The 24,775-nt window shown below is 38.0% G+C and overlaps 1 protein-coding gene across 2 annotated transcripts in view; it reads left to right on the top strand.

Moving 5' to 3' along the window:
• Positions 1 to 24,775, top strand: part of UBAC2 (UBA domain containing 2) — a 179,017-nt gene that overhangs the window by 101,597 nt on the left and 52,645 nt on the right. For both annotated transcript variants that reach the window (XM_077855095.1, XM_077855096.1), the window contains exons 5-6: positions 8,127 to 8,250; positions 11,819 to 11,866. In XM_077855095.1, the coding sequence (XP_077711221.1) occupies positions 8,127 to 8,250; positions 11,819 to 11,866 (172 nt within the window). The remainder of the gene's footprint in view (positions 1 to 8,126; positions 8,251 to 11,818; positions 11,867 to 24,775) is intronic.

The following is a 24,775-nucleotide window of genomic DNA, read 5'->3' as shown; positions in this document are numbered from 1 at the left end:
AGGAATGATGCTCTTTTGCATTGTACTAGGACTAGTCAATGTTTTCAGGCAGGAGGCCAACTGACACAATCTATGACTGCATGGACACAGGAGTGACAAGGGAGGAGTTAAAGGGGAACATTTTATAGCTGAAAATCCAGACTTTGTGCATAGGATGGAGACTATGGTGTTCACCGTATAGTTCTAGTTGGCTCAGTTTAAACCAACTATGTAACAGGGCTAGCACAGTGCAATTTATATGTAGGCTAAGTGAATAGACATATAGTCGTCAGAATGAGAGAGGTGATATTTACACTTACCCAGGACTGATATGGCTATTCGCAATCAGCTCTGGGTGCTGCATTTTACGAAGGGCATATAGATGACTACTGTGACTATGCTGGTAGGGGTCTGGATCCTGAGTCTTAGGAGAAATGATCTAATAAACTGAGAATGTTTAGGCTTGGCAGGGCAGTGATCATCATCATGTATTTGAAAACTGTCTCACAGAAAAGAATTTAGGTTGCGTATGTCAATCTTCCTGACTCTAGAGAATAGAAGGAAGGCCAGTAGAGGAAGTTACTGGAGACAGCTTTCAAATCAAATTATAAAGGTAGTTTCCAAAAGTTAGGATCATAAAAAAATGGAATAGGCTGTTTCTGATTTAGGTGCCTATATAAACTGGTCGACTATTTTGAGGAATGATATAGAAAGAATTGAATCATTTGGTAGGAATTTGTAACTCTGACTTCAGACCTTCCACTCTAGGATCTGTCAAAATGGCCAAGGGGCTTCAGCCCCTCAGTGATATCTTTCCATCTAGAAGCATACTTGGTTCTTCTAAGCTCTAAAAGGCTGAAGATCTATAAAGGAACACTGACAGAAGAGCAACAACTTACACAAATCTTTGGACCTCCATCTCACTGTCTGTAAAATAAAGGTATTGAAGTAAATGATCGCCAAGATAATTCCTAGTGCAAAAATTCTTAGGAAATAAAGAGATTTTATGGTTGCTGGATAAATACGATAAAATATATTCTAGGATGAGTTATTTAAAACTTGTATTGAAGAATACTTGAGGAAGACTCTGGGGTTTTTTTGTTTTGTTTTTTTTTAAAGATTTTATTTATTTATTCATGAGAGACACAGAGAGAGAGAGAGACAGAGACACAGGCAGAGGGAGAAGCAGGCTCCACTCAGGGAGTCCGATGTGGGACTTGATCCCAGGACTCCAGGATTATGCCCCGGGTGGAAAGCAGGTGCTCAACCGCTGAGCCACCCAGGCGTCCCAAGGAAGACACTGTTGAGAAGCTTCTCTCTTTGTTGGAAGAACATCCTTGTGGGGTGTTTTGATTTTTATTTTTTTGAAATAGCTTTTATTATGTAAAACATTGTTATATAATGAAAAACTCACCTAGTTGAAGGAAATGTTCTAGCAAACTGGATCTACCTCCTATTTGGTATTAGAGAAGGTGAGTATGTAAAGAAAAGGGAATGGAGTGATTGTCCTGTGAGATGCTGTGGGGCATAGTGTGCGATAATTTCATGAGCCCACAAGCCTTATTTCTATTGTCTTTGAAAGTTACCAGGGTTTCTTCTGCTGTACTATAAAAGTGCAATCAGTGTCCTCTTCTTAGAAGAGATACGATGGACATTTGTGATCTGAAGTGAATGTTTTCTAGTATTCTATCAAGTACTATTGTGAGTGTATAGTAGATAGTAAATATTAGTGATGTTAGTGGAAGGAAGGAAGGATGAAATGAACTATAACCTCCTTTCCTTTTTCTGTACTTCAGCTTCATATGCTTGAGCCCGATAGGGCTCTCAGAAGTTAGCTAGTCATAGCTTGAAAAGGGTCAAACTGAATTATTGTTGACAATAGAACAGATGTTGTGTCATAAAATAAGGAAAAGAGAAAAACTGGTCAGTGACTAATAACAGTATGATATTTTGTGAAGTCTGTGTGTATAGAAATAGCAACGGAAATTTCTACAAAACAACCTGTATGTTCATGGTCTGAAATGTGTGCTTTTGTATTATGGGTATGTATATGTGGTCTAGTACTTAGTCATCATTTAAAACTACACAGTGATTAATAACTTCTAAGGAATTTTTAAACTTCTTTTATTGGTGTATAAGACATGAACTGTGGTCATTAAAATTCCTATCAGGATTTTTCTTAGTTCACATTGAAATGTAACCTCAAACAGGAACATGGCCTCCAATTCTCTATTGTAACATCATCCTTTACACTGTGTTGCTAAATATAAACAAAAGAACTTCTATAAATTAAGTACCTCAAAAAACCTGTCCTGGTGTGAGATCTCTCAAGTGCAACCAAAATAGAGTTTTATTATTATTATCAGGAGAGGAGAAGGCCATATTTTGAGTATGTATATGAAACTGTGTAGTTTGCCACTTTAAAGAGAAATTTATTTGTTCAGCAAGTATTTTTTAAGCACCGCTCTGTGTCAGGCATCATTTTAGAGAGCAGTGATAAAGCAGCAAACAAAACCAACAGAAATCTCAGGCTCCATGGAGTTTCCCTTCAGTCAGAGAAACAGATGATAAGTCATGTAGTGGATTAGGAGGTTATTGGTGCTATGGGAAAAGGAAATAGAGAATTCTGAGTGGGGTTGGGTCTGTGAGGTGGCCTAGGGGTTGCACTTTGGAATGAGGAGGCCAAGAAGGAGCTATGTAAGGAAAGAGCAGAAGGGTATGAGGGAGTAAATGGTACACGTCTCTGGGAAGGTAGCCAGGAGGTGGACATGCCCGGGGGCACCACATGCCTGCTGGGGCTAGAGTGAGACACGCACTGGCCCAGCGTGGAGGGAGCAGCCACAGCAAGTGGCAGGGAGAGTTCAGGGTCTGGCATGCAGGGCCTTGTAGGTTTAATGGAAAGCTACTTTGAGTTTAGCTAAGTTAAAATATAACGAAAGTGTTCTCTTGTGTGGTATTTAGAATGGCAGGGTTTTTCTTATTACAATTCAGTTAACATATAGTATATTATTAGTTTCAGAGGTAGGGTTCAGTGATTCATCTGTTGCATATAACATCCAGTGCTCATTACTTCATGTGCCCTCCTGAATATCATTCCTCCCACCCTATCCCTCCTCCCCTCCAATGACCCTTAGTTTGTCTCCTAGGATTAAGAGTCTCTTATGGTTTGTCTCGCTCTCTGATTTCCTCTTGTTTTGTTTTTCCCTCCCTTCTCCTATTGTCCTGTTTTGTTTCTTTTTTTTTTTTTTTAAATTTTTATTTATTTATGACAGTCACACACAGAGAGAGAGAGAGAGGCAGAGACACAGGCAGAGGGAGAAGCAGGCTTCATGCACCGGGAGCCTGACGTGGGATTCGATCCCGGGTCTCCAGGATCGTGCCCTGGGCCAAAGGCAGGCGCCAAACCGCTGCACCACCCAGGGATCCCCTGTTTTGTTTCTTAAATATGAGCGAAATCATAGGATAAATCGTCTTTCTGTGATTGACTTATTTCACTTAGCATAATACTCTAGTTTTATCCACATCGTTGCAAGTGGCAAGATTTCATTTTTTTTCATGGCTGAGTATTATATATATGTATATATATATAACCTCTTTATCCATAGAATGGCAGCTTATATAACTCTCTCTCTTCATTAAAATTGCTTTGTCAGTTTTTTACAATCAAATATTGAGAGTAAATTATATGTAAGGATTTACATAGTATCAGGGGATGCAATGCCAAATAAAATATTGAACTTTCTGACAATTAATAATCTAATGGGAGACTTTTATTTTTTTTATTTTTTTAATTTATTTTTTATTGGTGTTCAATTTACCAACATACAGAATGGGAGACTTTTAAAAAAAGATTTATTTATTTATTTGAGAGAGAGAGAGATCATCCACACGCGTGAGTTGAGGGAGGAGCAGAGGGAGAGAACCTCAAGCAGACTCCTTGCTCAGCACAGAGCCCTACATGGGGCTCAGTCTCATGACCTATAAGATTATAACCTGAGCCGAAATCACATGTTGGAGGGTCAACTAACTGAGCCACCCAGGTGCCCTTCTAATCGGAGACTTTTAAAAACTGTATATAGTTAATTAAAAGGGGATCATAAAAATAAACTCAAAATGGATTAGACCTATATGTGTGACCTGAAACTATAAAACTCCTAGAAGAGGACATAGGCAGTAATCTCTTTGACATTGGCTGTAGAAACATTTTTCTAGATATATCTCTTCAAGGAAGGGAAACAAAAGCAAAAATAAACTATTGAGACTACACCAAAATAGAATGAAGGAAACCATCAACAAAATGACAGGGCAGTCTACTGGACGGGAGAAGATATTGCAAGTGATTTATCTGCTGAGGGATTAATATCCAAAAAATACAAAGAACTTCTACAACACAACACCAAAAAAACCCCACAAATAATTTGATTAAAAAGTGGATAGAGGGTCTGAACATACATTTTTTTCAAAGAAGACATACAGATAACCAACAGACACTGAGAAAAGATGCTCATTCGTCAAGGATACGCAAACCAAAACCAATGGGATATCATTTTACATCTATCAGAATGACTACAATCAGGAAGCTAAGACATAACAAGTGTTGGCAAGGATGTGGAGGAAAAGGGCAGCCTGGATGGCTCAGCGGTTTAGAGCCGCCTTCAGCCCAGGATGTGATTCTTGGAGACCTAGGATCGAGTCCCACGTCGGGCTCCTTGCAGGGAGCCTGCTTCTCCCTCTGCCTGTGTCTCTGTCTCTCTCTCTGTGTGTGTGTCTTCCATGAATAAATAAATAAAATCTTTTAAAAAATTAAAAAAAAGGATGTGGAGGAAAAAGAAGAATCCTTGTGCACTGTTGGTAGGAATGCAAATTGGTACAGCCACTGTGGAAAACAGTGGAGGTTCCCTAAAAAATTAAAAATAGAATTACTATGTTCCATTAATTCCACTGCTGAGTACTTACCCAAAGAAAATGAAGACACTTATTCAAGAAGATAAATGCACCCGTGTTTATTGCAGCAGTATTTGTAATAGCCAAAATATGGAAGCAACTCAAGTGCCCATTGATAGATGAATGGATAAGGATGTTGCATACACCTGTACACACACACTCTCTGGAATATTAGCTATAAAAAAAAAAAGAATGAGTTCTTACCATCTGCAACAACATGGATGGACCTATAGGATATAATGCTAAGTGAAATAAGTCAGAGAAAAACAAATACCATATGGATTTATTCATATGTGGAATTAAAGAAACAAAACAAATGAACAAAGAAAAGAAAAGAAAAGACATGAAAAAGAGAGTCAAATACAAGGGAACAAACTGGTGGTTGCCATAGGGGAGATGGGTGTAGGGATGGGTGGAAATAGGTAAGACGATTAAGAGTATATTTATTGTGTGTGAAGGTAGAGATAAAAATGGAAGGAGCAGCCAAATATCTATTTAAATAAAGAACATTTAGAGCACCAAATCACCTCCTTGCCTCAGATCGGTAGATGGCTTCTATGTCTGTTGTCACCCCAGTAGAGTCTATTGTCTAGAGAGGTCTCTGAATTGCTGTAGGGTACTAGGCACAACCCTAACCACTAACCTCAAACCCTTGACCCTAACTGTACCACTAATCCTAATCATAAGCCTCTGGAGAGGTCTCCAAACTGCTAGATATCAGGCACATCCCCTAAACCCTAAGCCCTGCCCCTAATCCTATCCCTAATACTAACACTAACCCTAATCCTCTGGAGAGGTCTCTGAACTATAGGATACCAAACATATACCTTAACTCTAACCTCAAACCTAACCCTACCCTAGAAAAAAAAAAGAGTACATTTATTGCGATGAGCACTGAGTAATGTACAGAAGTGTTAAATCACTATATTGCACAGTTGGAACTAATATAACACTTATGTGTTAATTAATACTTCAAATAAAAAATGAGTAACAAAAAGATTAGAATTATAGCCACTAGGCTATACTCATAAGTACTATCACATTTTGAAAAAAAAACCTGATCATACAACTCTTCAAGAATAAGGAATAGTTTATTGCCCTAAATTGAATGAGCCTCCTGTGCTGTGCCAAGTACTGTGGTGCATGCTGGAGGGTCTGAGAGGGTGCATTCCCTCCTTCCCTAGGAGGAAGGCCAGATGAGGCACTTGAGACTAATGTGCTGTGCTGTGTACATACCTCAGCTGCCCTACCCTTGTCATCCTTCTTGTAAGACTGAGAAAGGTTGCATCTTACACATCTGTATGTCCCCTTGTTACCCAGTGTCTAGCACTTAGGTGTTTGCTACTTGGGGTTTTCCCTGTTCTGGCACTTGATGCATTTTTATAGATTCCTATTGATGCTGCTGCCATTTTTCACATTTGCAGTGTATGTTTACTTTAGTTTTGTTTTTAGAAGCAGAATTGAGAGGATAAGGAGTGATTTTTTAATAACATGATCTCTATCAAAGAAGAGAAAACTTTGCACAAGAGGGTCCTGTGTTTCCACAAAAATGGAGAAAGGACATTTCTTGTATTTTTCTCATGGTAAAGATGTACTGGTGCCACTCACCAAAAAAGTAAAGGGAAAATAAAAGACAGATTGAGTCATGAAGCCAAGTGCCTGATAAAAGAATTGGTGCAAATGTGTGTCCAGACCACTCTTCTCATTCGTGTTGCTTGCCTACTCCTGGCAGGAATGTGAGTATGCAGTCCTGGAGCTTAGTTTCTTGGCATTAGAGACTGCTCATTACTTACAGATATAGCTGGAGCTCCTGTATCTGGACTACCGCCTCTCCCACAGTGCCCAGGTGATTGATTTACTGTTTCACTGAAACAGTAAAAGTGAGGTAGCAATAGGGTGAAGAAGGGAGCTTCTGGCCACGAGAGGAGTTGGAGTGATCCCTGTGGGAAAGAATTGGGCTGTCCTACACCATGGGTGTTAACTCAGCAGAAAAGTGAGAAGGACGTTTAGTCTGGAAGTATTACTTGTGTCAGTGAATACTTAGAAAAGCCTAATGTACCCAGGGAGCATCTCTGGGGGAGTTGAGATGGGGGGTGGAGCTAGATCAGGGGAAGGGAGAGGAAGCCAGGTGTGCAAAATTACACTAATAAGAAAGAATTGGAGGCCTTTGCTATTCCATACTAATATTTATATTTCTTCTTTGGATACCAGGAGCCTGTAGAAGGATGAGTTTAAACAGGCATGTGATGTGATCAGAGTTGTGGTTTGTGTGTCAACAGTGTTAAGAGATGGATTAAAAAGAAATGACTTTGTTTAGAAAGACATTTGTGACTTTTGAATATGTCAAGTTGCAGGTATCAAATTGAGTTTCATCAGCAAGAGGAGGGACAGGCAGACAGTTGGTGGGTCCACTTCATTTTCGTAATCAATGCCAGGGAAGGGCTTGTGATGAAACAAAGAGAGACTGGAACAAGAAGAAGAGGATATCATGGAACCATAGAGAGAATAGAAGAGTGGCAGGAGAAATCTGGGAAACTAGCAAGAACAGGTTTTAAGGCAGAAGGAAAAAGGGGTTTGAGGGAGGGAAGGCAGGAGTGGTAAGGGTGTCAAGTGCTACAATGTGAGATGAGCCTTTGAGATATGACTGTGATGGATTATGTTTGTCACTTTAGTACAGTCTCTTTCATTAGATTTAAGTCATTCATGGGAAGAAAACATAGCAGCAACTTTAAATTTTCCCACAATGCCCGACAATTAATTAGTAGATGCTGAACCACTTTGCAGTAGTTTTAGGAGAATTGTTCGAGGGGCAGGCTGGGTGGCTCAGCGGTTTAGCACCGCCTTCAGCCCAGGTGTGATCCTGGAGACACCGGATCGAATCCCACGTCAGGCTCCCTGTGTGGAGCCTGCTTCTCCCTCTGACTGTGTCTGCGCCTCTCTCTCTCTCTGTGTCTCTTATGAATAAATAAATAAAATCTTAAAAAAAAGGGAATTATTAGATAATTCGAGTTTTCATAAAATGTTATAAGTACAAGTTATTTCCAATGTGTTGCATGTATAGAAACCCAACTTGTATATCAGAGACCATGTTTTTAGACAGAAACAAAATTATAAGCAGTGTTACTTCAGATATGTATTTGTTCGTGGTATTTTAAATTGAGTATTATACTATAGTGATTTTGTTTGTTTGTTTGTTTGCGTAGCCTGGCACCTGTGTTTGCTCTGTTTGTACCATTTTACTGCTCCATACCAAGAATCCAAGTGGCACAAATTCTGGGCCCGTTGTCCATCACAAACAAGACATTGATTTATATATTGGGACTACAGGTACAGTATGCATTTTTATGTTCACATTTCTTTAATCAGATCTTTTCGGGGGGTGTGTGTCTTTTTCTCATTTGATCTCCTTGAAAACAATGGCTTTTTTCCCCATAAGTTTGGCTTTATGATCTATATCAAATGTTCAAAGGAAGTGTTACAGAACAAGAACATCAAGGTATATAAAGTACTAGAATACTTTCATAGTCTTTAGAAATCTGATAAGAGCTTTCACTGTAATTTGTATCAGTGGAAAATATTTTAATTGCATTGTACAATTCTGTGTAAGTTCTTTTTAAAAATCACAGTATGAAGTAGAAACAAAGGAGAATAACCAAAAGGTAGAAAGTGGAAAATCACTGTCAAAATTAAATTATTGAGTACAGTGTCCCAAATAAAGTTCTAAAGAAAAAACCACTTTATACCTTATAGCATGTGCTGCATAGGCATGATGGCACTGTCACCATTTGCTAAATGGTTTGATATGAAGACCATTAAGAGTTCTTACTGTTTGATTTAAATTGAAAAAGGTTATGTTCACCAATATCTAGTGCCATTGACCTATCTCTGCTGGGTTCCAGGCCAAGTGACAGAAGATACACGATTTTCATTTTCTACCTATACTACTCTTTACTTTTCTTTCACTCTCAGAGCTTTTGATGTGAACTTTTATTCTTCTGTTTCCTGTGGTACCATGTGTAGCTTGGCCTTTTGATCCACTGTCAATACTCATAACATTCCTTATCCCACACATATCAAACCGGATACTAGTGTCTCTGTCAAATGTCCTCCTCCCTCCCCTTTTAACCTTTGGTGTTTCCTCCAACTTGTCTGGTGTGCTATCAGGTGTTATCAGTGGCTCATCTGGGGTGGGTGTTTCCTCGCCACTTTTACAACTGTTTCTCATGAAATGTTTATTCTTCATCTTTCAACCAGCATGCTGTTAACTCTCCTTTATCCTTCCTAGTGTTCATATCATCTAATAACCCCTTTTTGCAGTTTATTCTTATTACTAGGATTTGCTGTGACACGTGGACTTTTTTAAAAGATGTTACAGCAGAAGGCAGAATGCAGTGGTGGAAGAGTTCTCTGGACCAGGAGCAGGACAGCCATGTTCTAGTTCTAGCATGGCACCCACTAGCCTGAGACTTGGGGCCAAGTTATGGAAGGGCTCTGAACCTCATGTTGACGCTATAGTTCTTCCAACTCTAGAGTTATAGAGCTCGAGAGGGATGACAAGTGTTGTTTTATTAATTATGACATAGGAATTCAGTGGAGCATTGTGGAAGGTCTTTAGAGCCAAGTGGACTTTGGTTTGATTATTTGCTTTGTCACTTTTGTGAGGTCCCATTTGCCCACCTGTAGAGCAGTAATAATAATGTCTGTTTTATGAGGTCACTTGAAGGATTAGAGATAATAGTATTGGTTGTTTAAAATAATCCAAACAAAAAATAAAATAATCCATACAGAACTAAGTCGATTGGTTACTATTATTAATTAATAATTTATGTCTCTAGAGCTGCCACTATTGGTTTTTCTGAGATTGTGAATGTCCCTTCTTTCTTTTTTCTTTCTCTCTCTCTTTCTTTCTTTTTTTCTTTTCTTTTTTCTTTCGTAGAAGTTGGTATCAGAAAGTGGATGTGGAGATGCCTCATTGGCTTCTCAATAACATCTAGTCCTTAGCATGAATGGCATCCAGGGTTCTTTTTGCCTGCCCCTCCCCACCTTGAAGTGAATGTGAACCCTATATTCTCAAAGTTTCCGTTCTTTCCCTATCTCCCGCCTCCTTGGACCTTCACACGTGTTTCTGTGCTATCTCCCACAAAACAGCTTTTTGAATCCAGGGACATTGGGTGGATGAATGAATGAGGGAATGACTAAATGACTGAATGATTTTAATCATCATCAGAAAAACAAAAATATATGAGAAGGTATCAAATGGCTTGAGAACCAATGCCCTGTACTAGAGACTGTGGAAGATAAAATGATGAGATGTAGCTAGCACCTATTCTCAAAGAGCCCAGTAGTGAGAAAAAACATGCACACTGTTAAAACATGAGCCGACGCAATTGAGACCAGACATACAATAGGATGAGGCACTTAAGAGTACAAAGAAAATAATTTTTTGTTGATGAAATTAATGATCTGCTCTTCCTACTTGTGTATAAAACATAGAAGTCATGAGCACTATGCTGTGGAGCCAGACCACTTGGGTACGCTCCCAGTTCCATTACCCACCAGCTGTCTGACCTTGAGCAAATTCCTTAACCTTTCAGTTTTCATGATTAAAATAGAGTTCTTAATAGAACTTACTTTGTAGGATGATTAGGAGGCTTCCGTAAGTTCCATATATGAAAAGCATTAAGATCCCTGCTTGGCACATAGTAAGTGCTGTGAAAGTGTTAGCTGAAAACAAAAAACAGAACAGCAAAGAAGAAAGCATTAGTATTTTATTATTTTTAGAATAAGACTACAGAAAAATATTTTTCCATATAGTCTTATCCTTGTTATTTTCAGAATCGTTAACACTCTGAAATAACACCCATATTAGATAAAAGGATTAAGTTTTATTTATTTTTTAAGGATTAAGTTTTAGATCAAGGGATTAAATTTAAATTTGCAACTGGTGCTCTTTTCTGTCTGAGGTAGCACTAGAAACAAAATCTGCCAGCCTCCTTTTTACTGTGCTTTGTTATCTCTTTCCTTTGAATCTGCCTTTTATGGATTTTTTTTTTAATGTATCCTTGATAGATGTGCAGAACTTTGAGGTTTTCATCTAGCATAGTGTCTGCAGTTAACCCCTGGTTCTACTGCTTTCTCTAGAGGCAGAAGTTCTTATACTCCCAATCTGAATATGAACAAACAGTAGGCTCTAGATCTTTTTTTTTCTTTCAGGAACACTTTAAATCTCTATAACTTTTTTTTTTTTTTTTTTTACCCTAAGCACAACTCTCCTATGTGAATAACTAGAAAACAAAGAGAGATTTTATGAAACCTAATTCTAATTACTTCTACATTAATTAACTTTGATATCACTACTTGGTTTGCACTTCTCTGAGAGTTACAACAGTGGCCCGCATGCTTGCAGAAGTCTGCTCATCTAAATTTGGAGTTGCAGTGATAAGAAATTAAAATGAGAGAATAACGTAAACTAATATTACTTGTCATTACTCAACACCAAGCATGGGATGGTGACTACATATTTTGTATGTTCTTGATTGTAATAATTTCTTTGTATGTGGTATTTCATTTGATTTAAATCAATTAATGTCCATTTGTAAAGAAGAATCTGCTTGAATTTCACTTATTTTTCTTTGTGTGGGAGTAGGCCAGGTTTAGTTAGTCTGTTTTAGGCTACGGAAAAGCTGAGAGCTTGGTTAAAAAAAAGAAAATAATAATAATATATCATTTTCTTTTGGATGACAGAATTGATATTTATTAATTTTCTACTTGTTTATATTAAGAGATATATTTGAATAATACTTCAATGATTATCACCGTAATTTTGTAAAAACAAAAGTATGCTGTAACTGGCGGTTCAATTTCATTTCTAGTTGCCTTTTTTTTTCTTTTGTAGCTTTTCACCTCTGGTTCCTACATCTGGATTGTAGCCATAAGTGGACTTGTAAGTGTGATTTCCCTTCCCCCTATTCTTTCTCTTTTCTGAAGCAACTTTAGGAAAAATGTCATGTTTGGATTATGGCTCACATTCAGTTGTCTCCAACTTTCTTTTAACTATGTCAGTTCCATCTCTGTGCTGCTCCCTTATTAATGCAAAGGGGACAGTTATACAAGCAGTTGAGATGAGGGGCAGTTTGTCTCAGTTTTCAAGGTAATTTTGATGAAAGTTTTAGCTGAGTTTTTTGTTAGTGTTTTTAAAAATTACCTTAATGAGTCGAACTCCTAGTAGGAAAAAAATGACCAAAAAAATGAAGTTGGATTTACTAAAAATAGCAAGAGATGTTCTGTTTGTTTTATAAGGAGACATTGTCATGCAAAGGGAAAAATAAGGCGAAATGGAAAGTCAGGTGGGCTGGAACTGGCAGGAGAATCATCGGGGTGCGCAGCCAGGGCAGCAGCAGGGATGAACTCAAGGATCAGGTCGTGTCCTCACCCATGTGCAAAAATGCCTTCATCTCACTCATCCCCCTTCCACTCTTTTAAATTTAATTTAATTCATTTCATTTTCTTAAGCATTTGTGTTAAACTGATCAGTTTATGAGATATTTAAAAAGACATCTAGAATATGAAGTTGGGCTTTATCTTTCATTTATGACTTAAATTTGCACTCCCAAATTTGTATAAAAATAAGTTTATAGTTATGTATATGGAATACAGTTTTAATTTCTTTCTTGGGAAAGACTAAGAAAATTGCAGAAAGGATTCATTATGGTGTATATAACATCGCAGGGGAAGGATTTGGAAATAACCATGCCCTCTCCTACAGGCATTGTCAGTAAGTTATCATGATTTATTCTTGTCTGCTCTGGTGAGTGGGATTGGGGCCCCTGTGTCATTATGTTAGGACTGCTCATTTCTCTCCCTCATTTATGTGCTCTGTATCATTTCTTTTCTATGTTCAGTCTTTTCATATACAGTTTAGTCCTTTGTTCTCCAAACTGCCAGCCCACATTTTGAAAGTTGAAGTCACTTTGTTTTTCCCTCCATCAAAATCCATCTCCGATACCCAGGCCTTTAAGACCACAGCACTGACCTCCATTATGTGGTCTTTAAACTCTCCAAGCCACTTGGTGCTCCTAAGACTTTATAGTGACTTGGTGACAGTGTGAGGTCAGATTCGGTCTGTGGGGCAAGATCACCAGGCTCTCCTCGGCCTGATCTGCTCCCACTTGAAACTGCCAGCTTGATTAACAGTTACTCCGCCAGCCTGCCAACAATAGATAGATAGCCTATTGCTCTCACAATGTAAGTGCCATGACAGCCCACCATTTATTTCATAATACATTGTGTTTCTCTTAGCAGTGAATGGTCTTGAGCCCTGTTTTTGGATATTTTCCTAAAGCACTTAAGAATTTGAGAAGTACCAGACTGTATTCCATTTCATTGTGTTAGTTTACTGTTGATTGATTGGCTCTTATTACCCAAACTCTTCTTTAATAACTCATTATGTGACATTTGTTTTAAGACATCTCATTTTATTTCTCTATTCTCAGACTTCTGGTTTTAAATTAGATGCTTGCTATCACCATAGAAAGTTTAAATTTGTGACATTCAGAGCTCTAGAATTGGATGTTGCCTTATTGTTATGTCTTTGTAGTCTTTTTAAAATCTAAAATATTCATGTTGTGGTGTAGTCTTTTCCAGTACACATGCTTAACAGGTGGTAGATACTTGTTTAAATTTCATTTTTTTGCTTTTTTTAAAATTACGTTTTTATTTTAATTCCAGTATTGTTAACCAATGTCTTGTAATGAGCACTGGATGATGTATATGGAATTGTTGGAAATTTTTTTTTTTTAAGAATCAGAAGTTTAACATTTTTTTTTTTTTTTAAGAAAGAAGTGAGGGTAGGGCAGAAGGAGAGGGAGAGAGAGACTTTTAAGCATGGGCCTTGAATTCACAACCCTGAGATCATGACCTGAGCAGAAATCAAGAGTCAGACCCTTAACTGACTCAGCCACCCAGGCTCCACAATAATAAATTTTTAACATAAAAAACTCTTGTTTAAGGAGAGTAAGTAAAATTGCTCAGTATTTGGAATATAATTCCCAAAGTTTAGCACTTAAATAATCCCCCATTAATGAATTCTTCTGAGTCAACTGAGATTTCACTTTTTATAGTGATTAATTCAGCCAATGTTGACCTACCATGAACACAAATCTGATAAATTTTCATATCACTTTTACTTTTCATTATTATTCCACCACAATTAGATGATACTACATATATTTACAATGATTAATATCAGGATAATCATAGCCAGTTTTCCTTTATGCTCTAATGTTGGTGCTAGTTATAAATTTAATGAATATTTTATTTCTGACTTTTTCCAGAAAGCCATGTTCTTATTATGAAATATTTAATATAGTACACTTTAGATAAGGATAATTATAAAAGAGGGAATTAAAATTATTTGTAAATGTTTGTTTTACACTCTACTGATTGTAGAATTAAATTCTGAGATCCACAAAGCCACAGCCAGATGTCTGTTGCTCAACGTGACTTCTCCTCTCCTCTTCCCATATAAATCAAGTGACTTCCCTTTTTTTTATGCTAAATAAAATACTAAAAAGAAAATAATTCTTACTATCATGAAGAAATGCACAGATGGCATTCAACATTCTGGAAGAATGTTAGGAAACCTGCTAATGAAATTTCACCTTTCAGCATTGAAATCAATAATTCTCCTGACATACTGTGTGTGTTAAGGAAGTGATTTTATTTCAATCTGGCAATTAAGTGTTTATTAAGAGAAAGAGCCTTTTTTTTTTTTTAAAGACATTTGTGTAAAACATAAGTCATGTGTATCTGCTGTCATAGAAACCACAAACTTTACTCATGGTTTTCTGGAAAGCTGCCAGCCTCAGCTTTATTTTATTTAGTTATTGGTGGGTTTATTTTGGTTAGGCTAGCTCTTATCTCTCCTTATGTCACTTATTCTTACATGATTGTAAATATTTCTGAATATATAACTTTAGAATACCTCATTGATTGGGCACCTGAGTGTCTCAGTTAGCTAAGTGTCTACCTTCTGCTCAGGTCATGATCCCAGGGTTCTGGTATCGAGCCCCATGTCAGGCTCCCTGCTCAGTGGGGAGCCTGCTTCTGCCTCTCCCTCTGCCCCCCTCAGCTCATGCTCACATGCACTCTCTGTCTCAAATAAGTAAATAGAATCTTTTAAAAAAATAATAAAATACCTCACTGATTGAAAGAGAGATTGATAGATTATAGTCAAGACAGTACTTTCTAGGTGGAAGCCCACTTTCTGTGTTCAGTGATGTCACGGAGAAAAACGAGGACCAAATTTCTTTCCTGGGTTAGAGGGGGAAAGTGTTCAGCTCACCAGTTGCCTGACAGGCAACTAACAACTGTCCTTCTTCAGTTCCATTCTGTGATCCGTCAGAAATTCTGCCTGCTGTCCAGAAAGCGTCAGGAGTATTCAGGATTACAGATAAAAATCATTCTGAGATTAATCACATATAACACTGATACGTATTTTATGTTGAGTCGTCCCTCCTTTGGAAATTCTGGTTTTTAATACCACCACTTAATATTTAAAATACGATTGTTTCCGTGAAAGACTGCAAAACTGTAATTGGAAAGCTTGGCGACAGCAGCCAAGGGTAAATGTCTCCGTTTAAGCATGAACTTTGATGATGTTCTTATCTACCTCCTTCTGTCATCTTCTCCCCATTGTTTGACTCATCTTCTCAGTATCTTTGGTAAGAGACCTTCAAAGATCAGGAACACTCTTCACATTGTCACAGGTTCTCTAATCATGTTACATATTAACACTTCTTTTCCTTAAAGAATGTATTGTTTACTTATTGAATTTTATTTAAGTTATTTTTGTGGTTCTGCAGAGAACCTCTGGGCTGTCCATATCCCTGCACTTCTTCATTTTCTGCCATCGTATGAATCATAGTAGTGAGTCATTACCACTGGGATGTACCCGGATTCTCGAAAGTTGAAGTCTGGGGCCTGAGCTGATTCTGGAATGATTAAAACAGAAAGAGCCTACTTTTGCCAATTTTCTTTTTACAGTTCACATATTTATCATCATTTGGTCCTCTTTCAAGCTGTTTGGGGGCTAGATAGCAGACAGGCCTGTATTTCTTGGACTCTAGGCTTTTCCCCTTCAGCTCCCCTTCACAACCTACCCATTTCCTTTGTTCATTCCCTGTTCTGTACAATATACCAGGCTTTATCTTGTGATCAAGCAACCTGAATGTGAAAAAAAAAAATCTGTCCTACCCAATAAAGAGATTAGAAACATAGATCAACACCAGATTATTTAGGAGTCTGAATATGGTGTCTGTGTATTTTTTCTATAGACAGTAGGGATCTTTAAAGCTTTTCAAACAAAAAACTTCACGACGATGGGAGATTATAGAAGTCTTATTAATCTTTGTAAATCATAGAAAAGAGGAAGGGAAAAGTGAGCAATCTTGTAGGAGTCAGGATGCCTCATTTGTGGGCTGTGATTACTTTTTTCTCTTCTATCCACAATAGTTTAAAAGAAAAAATATAAAACATTGTCTTATGGTAACTGTAAAAGAAAAAGCATCAAACAGAACCTTACGTTGGTTGCCTTTCTAAGTCATGGTGGACCATTAAGGGGAAAGCTTATGAAACTAGCATCATCGGTGGAAATCCAGACTTGTGTGGAGTAAGTTTTAGAGACCTGACTGCTCTCTGGTGAATGGGAATGTGTGTGGGGTCCTCTGTTCCTTTCTGTGCTTTTCATGTCTTGTTCTTCTCTTCATGCTTCCTTTTCCTTTTTCTTTCTTCCCTTATATTTCTTCTCTGGATTGACCAAAGAACGGTACAGTAGAGTGTGTCAGGTAACTACCACGATACCCAAAGTTTTCAGTGGAACTTTAAGGATTGAGATTAGTTCCAGCAGTTCACTGAAATGAGGACAGACATAGCAGAGGGATGTCAAGGCTTGTTGGAGCTGTGAGGGTTGGCTGGGCTTGTGGAAGGCCACTTATAGAAGGAAAACATTAGTTACTTCCCAGGAAGTATCCAGCTGTAGAGGCTGCTTTCACCTTCTTATGGTTAATGTGGCATTTATAATTCCACCATCAAATGGAGTGCTCATCAGCCCATTGTGCATCACTCACACACACACACGTGCACGTGCACAGTTTCTCTCTTATATGGAGTCACTCATTCCTTCTCTCTTAGTGCCCTCTCTGTACCCCCTCACTCTGCCCCCATCCCCCATCCTGACCACAGGTAGCCAGGACCTACTGAAAAAAAAACCTTCTGTCCTCTGCCCTGGCATAACAGTTGTAGCTCAATCCAGGGCTGACAGTACAAATGTCCTATCAGGTATCTACAGGGAGGAAGTGACCAGTAGACTTTAATTTTTACATGTTCATTGCAAAAGAAAATATTATTGCCAATGTCCTGATAAAACTGTCACAGAAGTGCCTTATAAAATATAGGTGTAGAGTTTTTATTGTTGCAATTAATTTTTTACCTATAGGTAAAAACCTAGCCTCCTTTCAAAATTTGTTCTCCTCGTGTACCAATCTAACCCCTATGCACCATATACTTCAAAGAAACTGACTAAGTTTAACTTTTTCTGAACATCTTGTCCTGTCTCAGGATTCTGTGCCACTGTGCAGTCACTAATTTTTCCTTAACAAACACATAGCACTTACTGTGTACATGCACTTGTGATAGATTGTTATTCATTCAAATATTTTTGTTTGTTCAAAATATTTGCAGCCCCTCTGTACTGGGGGCCTCCATGCAGGACCTCTGCGTGCTCTGTTAACATCAGGCTTTACACTGTGACTTACATTCGCCACTGAAATGTGAGAAGTGATGAGTGCTTCTCAAGCAGAAGTTTTAAGAGTTGCTGCACTGTTCCACCTTTCCTCTGTTCCCTTTGCCGTGAGAAAAGCATGTGCCAGATAGAAGCTACTCCTTCAGCCCAGACCTTGGAATGAAGGAGACACATGGAGCGTGGTCGTGGCTGACATGCACGATGAGTGTGAAGGAAGTGTTTGCTCTAGGCTGCTGAAATTTGGGATAATTTGTTAACACAGTGTAGCCGAGAGAAATCAGACTAATACAGCTCTTTTCTAAGCACTCTATAAGTATGATCTTAATTAGCACTTGTAAAAACCTAATGAAGTAGGGACTATTAGATGAAACTAAGGCACAGAGGATGAAGTGATTTGTTAAGAACACAAGCTAATAAGTAGTAGTGACAGAATTCAAAAGCAGGTCTTCTAGCAATAGTGTTTATGCTCTTAAGAGGTAGATTTGTATAACCATACGCAGTTTCTTCCAACTGTATCCCTTCTTTCACTGCTAGATTCCTTCTTTTCCTAGCAAAATCTTATTCATTTAAGTCCTGACTCTGAAGCTTTTTCTGAGTCAGCCCTATCTTTCAATTTAGGAATTATACACTATTCTTTATAATCCCCAGTGCCTAACACAATGACATTTTATCTACATTCTATAAAAAATCATAGAATTTCAAAATTCGGTATTAACAAAATTCACAAAATAATTTCTGTGCTGTTAAACACTAATATTTTGTGACCATCAGGATACTTTCAGTGCATACTGCCTTGTTAGGTTATCTCTACTGTGGTAGAGAAACTGGGCTTCCCATTTTAAAGATTTCAAAGATGGAGTGGCTAAAGTTCAGATTGTACAACTGATGGATGATGTCACTAGGACCAAAGGCCAGGTGTTCTGGTCTCAGTCCATGGGTCCAGTGTCTCCCACTGTACCTTTCAAGGCACTCCTCCATGTCTCTTTCAACCACAAGACACTCACAAAGCTATCCTTAGATCTTCCCTTGACTATACTGCTAAGATGAGGCCCTGTTCATCATCAACGTAGACAGGATTCTGGAGGGAGATCCTGAATATGAAGAAATTTTTAAAGTACCCACAGGTGCCAAAGACACATCTCAAATTTCCATAGCCTTAGTTATGTATTTTGTGGGCTTAACAATATCCAAGAAAATGTTATCCCATTGACAGCCTCTACTACCCTCCTGATGTGCAGACTGCAGCATTTAGCTGTACTTGCTCTTGTAGGATCAAGGTATTTAACTTGTCCTCCGTGTGATGGATAAAAAATGCAGCTCAGACCCCACCTTTTAGCAAACAGTTCATTGCCTTGTGTTTCTGGCATTATCATGTACAAGAAAATGAAATTTTAAAATGGCTTTGAAAAAGTTTAAAGGATGATTTAAAATACATTAACCTGGTTCAGTAGTGCTGCTGGTCAAAGAAAGGAAGATCAAGATAAGATTACCAAGAAAACACCCATACTTTTAAATTTTAGATGATCTCTGGTAGATTATCATGACCGTTTCAGCACAGATCATTTTCCCACAGGGTCTTCACATTGTTTTCCTATCAAGAGACAAGGCTTTCAATTTTGGCTCTTTAAACGGTTTTTACATTTTTATTTTATTTTTAAAAATATTTTTTTTTCATATATTCATGAGAGACACAGAGAGAGGCAGAGACATAGGCAGAGGGAGAAGCAGGCTCCTCACAGGGAGCCTGATGCAGGACTCGATCCTGGACCCTGGGATCACGCCCTGAGCCGAAGGCAGATGCTCAACTGCTGAGCCACCCAGGTGTTTTTTTTTTTTTTTTAATAGAAGCATCCAATGTTCCTTCCTCTTTGAGACTGATTGTGTTGATACTTCTCTTCTAACTTGATTATAACCTGTAGGAAAGGACTATGGTAAATGAATGCATGTGATTTTGAATTTGTTAATTATAAACAATGGTATAGCTTATTATCAGAAAATTCTCATGTTAGTTCATATTAGCTGGGAACATTTTTAAGATACCAGAAGTTTTTGTTGCTGAAGATTGGTTTTAGTCTGCTAAAGTTCTACCTCTTTTATGAAATTGAAAAGATTTATGGATCTAGAGATATCTAGATATCTAGATCTTCACATTCATTTTCCTGTGAAAACTTTTTTGCCTTTTGCTTAGTAAAGTGTTATTTATATACAATAAAATTCACCAGTTTTAAGTGTACAGTTTGGTGAATTTTGGTAATTGTATCATGTAATCACCCCTACAGTGCAGATAATTTTATAGTCATGTAACTAACGTGACAATCAAGGTAGAAAACAGTCCGCTCACTTTGAACATTATTTCATTCCTTTTATTTTTGTATTCTGTTGTCTCACCCAACTGCCATCCCCAGGTAACCACTCATATTCTTGATGTCATTATACTTTTGCCTTTTCTAAAGTTTCATATAGTTGAAATTGTATAGTATGAGCCCTTTGTGTTTTACTTCTTTCACTTAACATAATGTTTTTGAGATTGATCTTTGTTTTATTATTACTCTCAGTCCTTGTTACTACAAGTACTAATCTATAGTATGGTTGTACCACAACTTGTCCATACACCAGTGGATGGGCATTTTGGTTGCTTCCAGGTTTGAGTTGTTCTGAGTAATGCTGCTGTGAACATCTGTCCATACGTTTTTGTGTGGGCATAATAGACTTCTACATCTCTTGGGTGAATACCCAGGAGGAGAATTGCTGGGTCATGTGATAAACGTATGTTTAACATTATAAAATAACAATACAATTTTACCAAGTGGCTGTACCATTTTCCATTTCCATCATCTATACATGAGAGTTCCAGTTGGTCCACATCCCTGCTACCTAACACTTGGCCTTGTCAGTGGTTTTAACGTGAGCCATTCTAGTTGGCATGTAGTGTTACTTGTGGCTTTAATTTGCATTTCTCTAATAACTAGTGGTTTGAACATCTTTTCTTGTGCCTACTGACCATTTTTGTAGCTTCCTTTATGAGGTATTTGTTCAGATATTTTACACACTTTTTCATTAGGTTACATTTGTCTCATAATTGAGTTAAAAGAATTCTTTTTATATTCTGGATATAAGCCCTTTGTTGAATATATTTTGTAAAAATTTTATTCCAGTCTGTGGCTTGCTTCTTTGTTTCCCTAACTATTATAGACAAAAGTTTTTCATCCTGATTAATTCAGTCTTCAATTTTTAAAATAGCTTCTGCTTTTGAAGTCTTATTTAAGAAATCTTTCCTAATCCAATGACACAAAGATTTTATTCTGTATTTTCTTCTAGAATGTAATAGTTTTTGCTATTACATTTAAGTCTAAGATCCCATCTGAGTGTAATTCTTGTGAGGTAAGGGTTGAGATTTATTTTCTTTCATACCGATATGTAGCATCATTCCATCATTATTTGTTGAAGAAACTCTTTGCTCCTTTCAATTTTTTTTAATTTTTATTTATTTATGATAGTCACAGAGAGAGAGAGAGAGAGAGGCAGAGACATAGGCAGAGGGAGAAGCAGGCTCCATGCACCGGGAGCCTGATGTGGGATTCGATCCCGGGTCTCCAGGATCGCGCCCTGGGCCAAAGGCTGCGCCACCCAGGGATCCCTCTTTGCTCCTTTCATTACCTTGACACTTTTGTTGAAAATCAGTTGACAGTGTGGGTCTATTTCATGACTTTCTTTTTTATTCCAAGGCTTTATATGTCTGTCCTTATGCCAGTACTCTGTTGTTTTGAGTACTTTTGCTTTATGTTAAGTTGAAATCAGGTAACATTGTTCTTACTTTTCAAAACAGGCTTAGCTATTTTTGGAACATTGAGTACATTTGGAAAAATGTACTTTTAAATTAGCTTATAATTTCTTTTTAAAAAAAGGCAGGGCAGCCTGGGTGGCTCAGTGGTTTAGCGCTGCCTTTATTTAGCTCAGGGCGTGATCCTGGAGACCCGGGATTGAGTCCCACGTCAGCCTCCCTACATGGGGCCTGCTTCTCCCTCTGCCTGTGTCTCTGCCCTCCCCCCCCCCCCCCCCCCCCCCGCCGTCTCTCATGAATAAATAAAATCTTTTAAAATTTTAATTAATTAATTAATTAAAATGTAAAAAGGCAGTTAAGATTTTATTTGGGATTGCATTGAAACTATAGATCAATAGGAGAGAGCTACCATTGTGATGATTTTAAAATATGCCCACAACTCCTTTTATAATTCAAAAAATGGAGTTTAATTTCCCCTTCTAGAGTGAGGGCTATACTTAGCAATTCACGGTGGTGGAACTGATGGTGTGTACTCCTAAAAGCAGGTTGTATAAACATGGATACTTCCATCCTGCTCCCTCTTAGATCGTTTGCTCTGGGGAAAGCCAGCTGCCATGTCCCAGAGACACTGAAGCAGCAATATGGAGAGGTCCACATGGCAAAGAATTGTGGCCTCCTGCCAGCAATCAGCACTAATGTGCCAGTTATGTGTTGGAGCCACCTTGGAAGCTGATCCTCCAGTTCATCTAGCGCAAACTTTAGATGAATGCAGATAGGCTGACGTCTTTGACTACAGCCTGGTGAGAAACCTTGAACCACAACCATCCAATGAAGCCGCCCTCAGGTGTCTGACCCTTGTAAACTGTGTGTGTAACCAGTGCTTAGTGCTTTAAGCCACTGAGTTTTGAGTAATTTGTTATTCAGTAATAGATAACTAAATAGAAGCATTTTAATAATATTGGGTCTTCCAATCCACAAACATGGTATATTTCCACATTTATTTAGCAAGTCTTTAATTCCCCCTTTACAGTTTTTAGATTTTCAGTGTATAGGCCTTGCATTTCTTTTTTTTTTTTTTTTTTAAAGATTTTATTTATTTATTCATGATAGTCACAGAGAGAGAGAGAGAGAGAGAGAGGCAGAGACACAGGCAGAGGGAGAAGCAGGCTCCATGCACCGGGAGCCCGACGTGGGATCCGATCCCGGGTCTCCAGGATCGCGCCCTGGGCCAAAGGCAGGCGCCAAACCGCTGCGCCACCCAGGGATCCCGTGGCCTTGCATTTCTTTTATTAAATGTATTCCTCAGCATTTGTGGGTTTTGATTCTATTTTAAATGGAGCTGTTTTTACAATTTTTATCCCAATTGTTGCTGATATATAGAAATGCAGTTGATTTATGTATATTGCTATTTTGTCCTGTAATTTGGCTATATTTATTACTTTTGGTAGCTTTTTTGTCGGATTCTTTAGGGTTTTCTACATGCATGATCATGTCATCAGGAAATATGTTTTGTTTATGTGTTTTACTTCTTTCTATCCTTGTGCCTTTTTTTAAAAATCTTACTGCACTAGCTAAGACCTCTAACACAATGTTAAATAAAAGTGGTGAATAAATATCCTTGTCTTGTTCTTGCCTTAGAAAGCATGGAGTTTTTCACCATTGAGTCTGTATCTACAAATTCATACATCATTCTCCATTTTCACATTCATTTTTATTTTGCTATTTTGAGACCAATATAAGAAACAAGCTGGGCAGCCCGGGTGGCTCAGAGGTTTAGCTCCGCCTTCAGCTGAGGGCGTGATCCTAGAGACCGGGGATCAAGTCCCACAATGGGCTCCCTGCATGGAGCCTGCTTCTCCCTCTGCCTGTATCTCTGCCTCTCTCTCTCTCTCCTCTCTGTGTATTTTATTTATTTATTTATTTATTTATTTATTTATTTATTTATAAATAAAATCTTAGAAAAAAAAGAAGCAAGCTTCAGAATAAGCCTATTTTCTCCTTAATTTTAGTTTCTTGAATCAGTTTATGAAAGTGAATATAATTTTACAGGGGGGGTGATCAGGGCGCCTGGGTGGCTCTGTGGTTGAGCGTGTGCCTTTGGCTCAGGGCATAATCCTGGAGTTCTGGGGTCAGGTCCCCACAGGGAGCCTGCTTCTCCCTCTGCCTTGCTCTCTACCTCTCCCTGTGTGTCTCTTATGAATAAATAAATAAAATTTATTTAAATAAAAAAAAGAAGTGAGTTTTTAAGTAAATAAAGGGAGGTGGTCTCCTTGTTAAAAGGAATACTAAAAGGTATTTATATTTAACACCTGATGAAGGCTTTTTGCACGTGCCAGAGACTCTAGTTGTCTCCTGATGTAATTTCACTTAGTAGCAGAAACTTCATCTTATTTGGGGCAGCAGTGCCTCCAACCGAAAGAGCACACTTCCCAGTTTCCTTTGCATTTGGTATAGCCATCACACTAAATCCTGTGTCCTAGCCAGTGAGCTGTAAACCCACATATTGGTGGGACTTCTGGGAAGGTTTCTTTAAGTAGCCTTTTGTCCTGTCCTCCCTAATTTTCTTCCCTCTGCCACCTGGAGTGCAGCTAAGATAGATAGAGCCTTTATAACATGAGGGAGAATAAACTTCTGTTGTATTTAAGCTATTGTTATTTGTGGTTTTCTGCTTTGCACACTTAACCTGATAATCCTGATGTATGATTTTCCGAAAGCAAAAATTTAAAGCAGCCTCCTAATACAGTTTCTTTAGAAACAAAGACTCTGTGATCAGTCTAATTAATTCTGTTCCTATTCCAGTGTAACCTCCCAAGAATCAAGATATCCAGTGCTTTCATTAGATACTTCAAGATGATAGTACAAGAGATGAGAGCTATAGGAAGTTCACCTGAATCATTTTTGCACTTCACAAAGAACAAGATTGCAAGACTCTTTCAATAAGTGCTAAAGCCACATGATTCTGTCTGTTAGGAAAAGAATAATCATTCCATAATTAATCACAAATGGCAGAAATAACTTTAGGCATCTCTAATTTGTATACATATTCTTTGGGTAAAAAAAAAAAGATAATTCCAAAGTTTCTTCCTTCTTTTTTTTTTTTTTTTTAAGTGATGAAAAGGAATATGTAAATGTAAGGTCTGTTAAGAACAGGGATTTTCTTTGTTTTGTTCCCTACTGTATCCCAGCATTTAGAACACAGCCTAGCACATAATAAATGTTGAGTAAGTATGTGTTGAAAGAATAAATGTTAGATGAGAAACCTCAGTCAGTCT

Source organism: Canis aureus, chromosome 17, assembly GCF_053574225.1.
Source record: "Canis aureus isolate CA01 chromosome 17, VMU_Caureus_v.1.0, whole genome shotgun sequence".
Classification (NCBI taxonomy): domain Eukaryota; kingdom Metazoa; phylum Chordata; class Mammalia; order Carnivora; family Canidae; genus Canis; species Canis aureus.
Note: the sequence above shows the minus strand (reverse complement) of the source record. Positions and strands in the feature narration are given on the sequence as shown.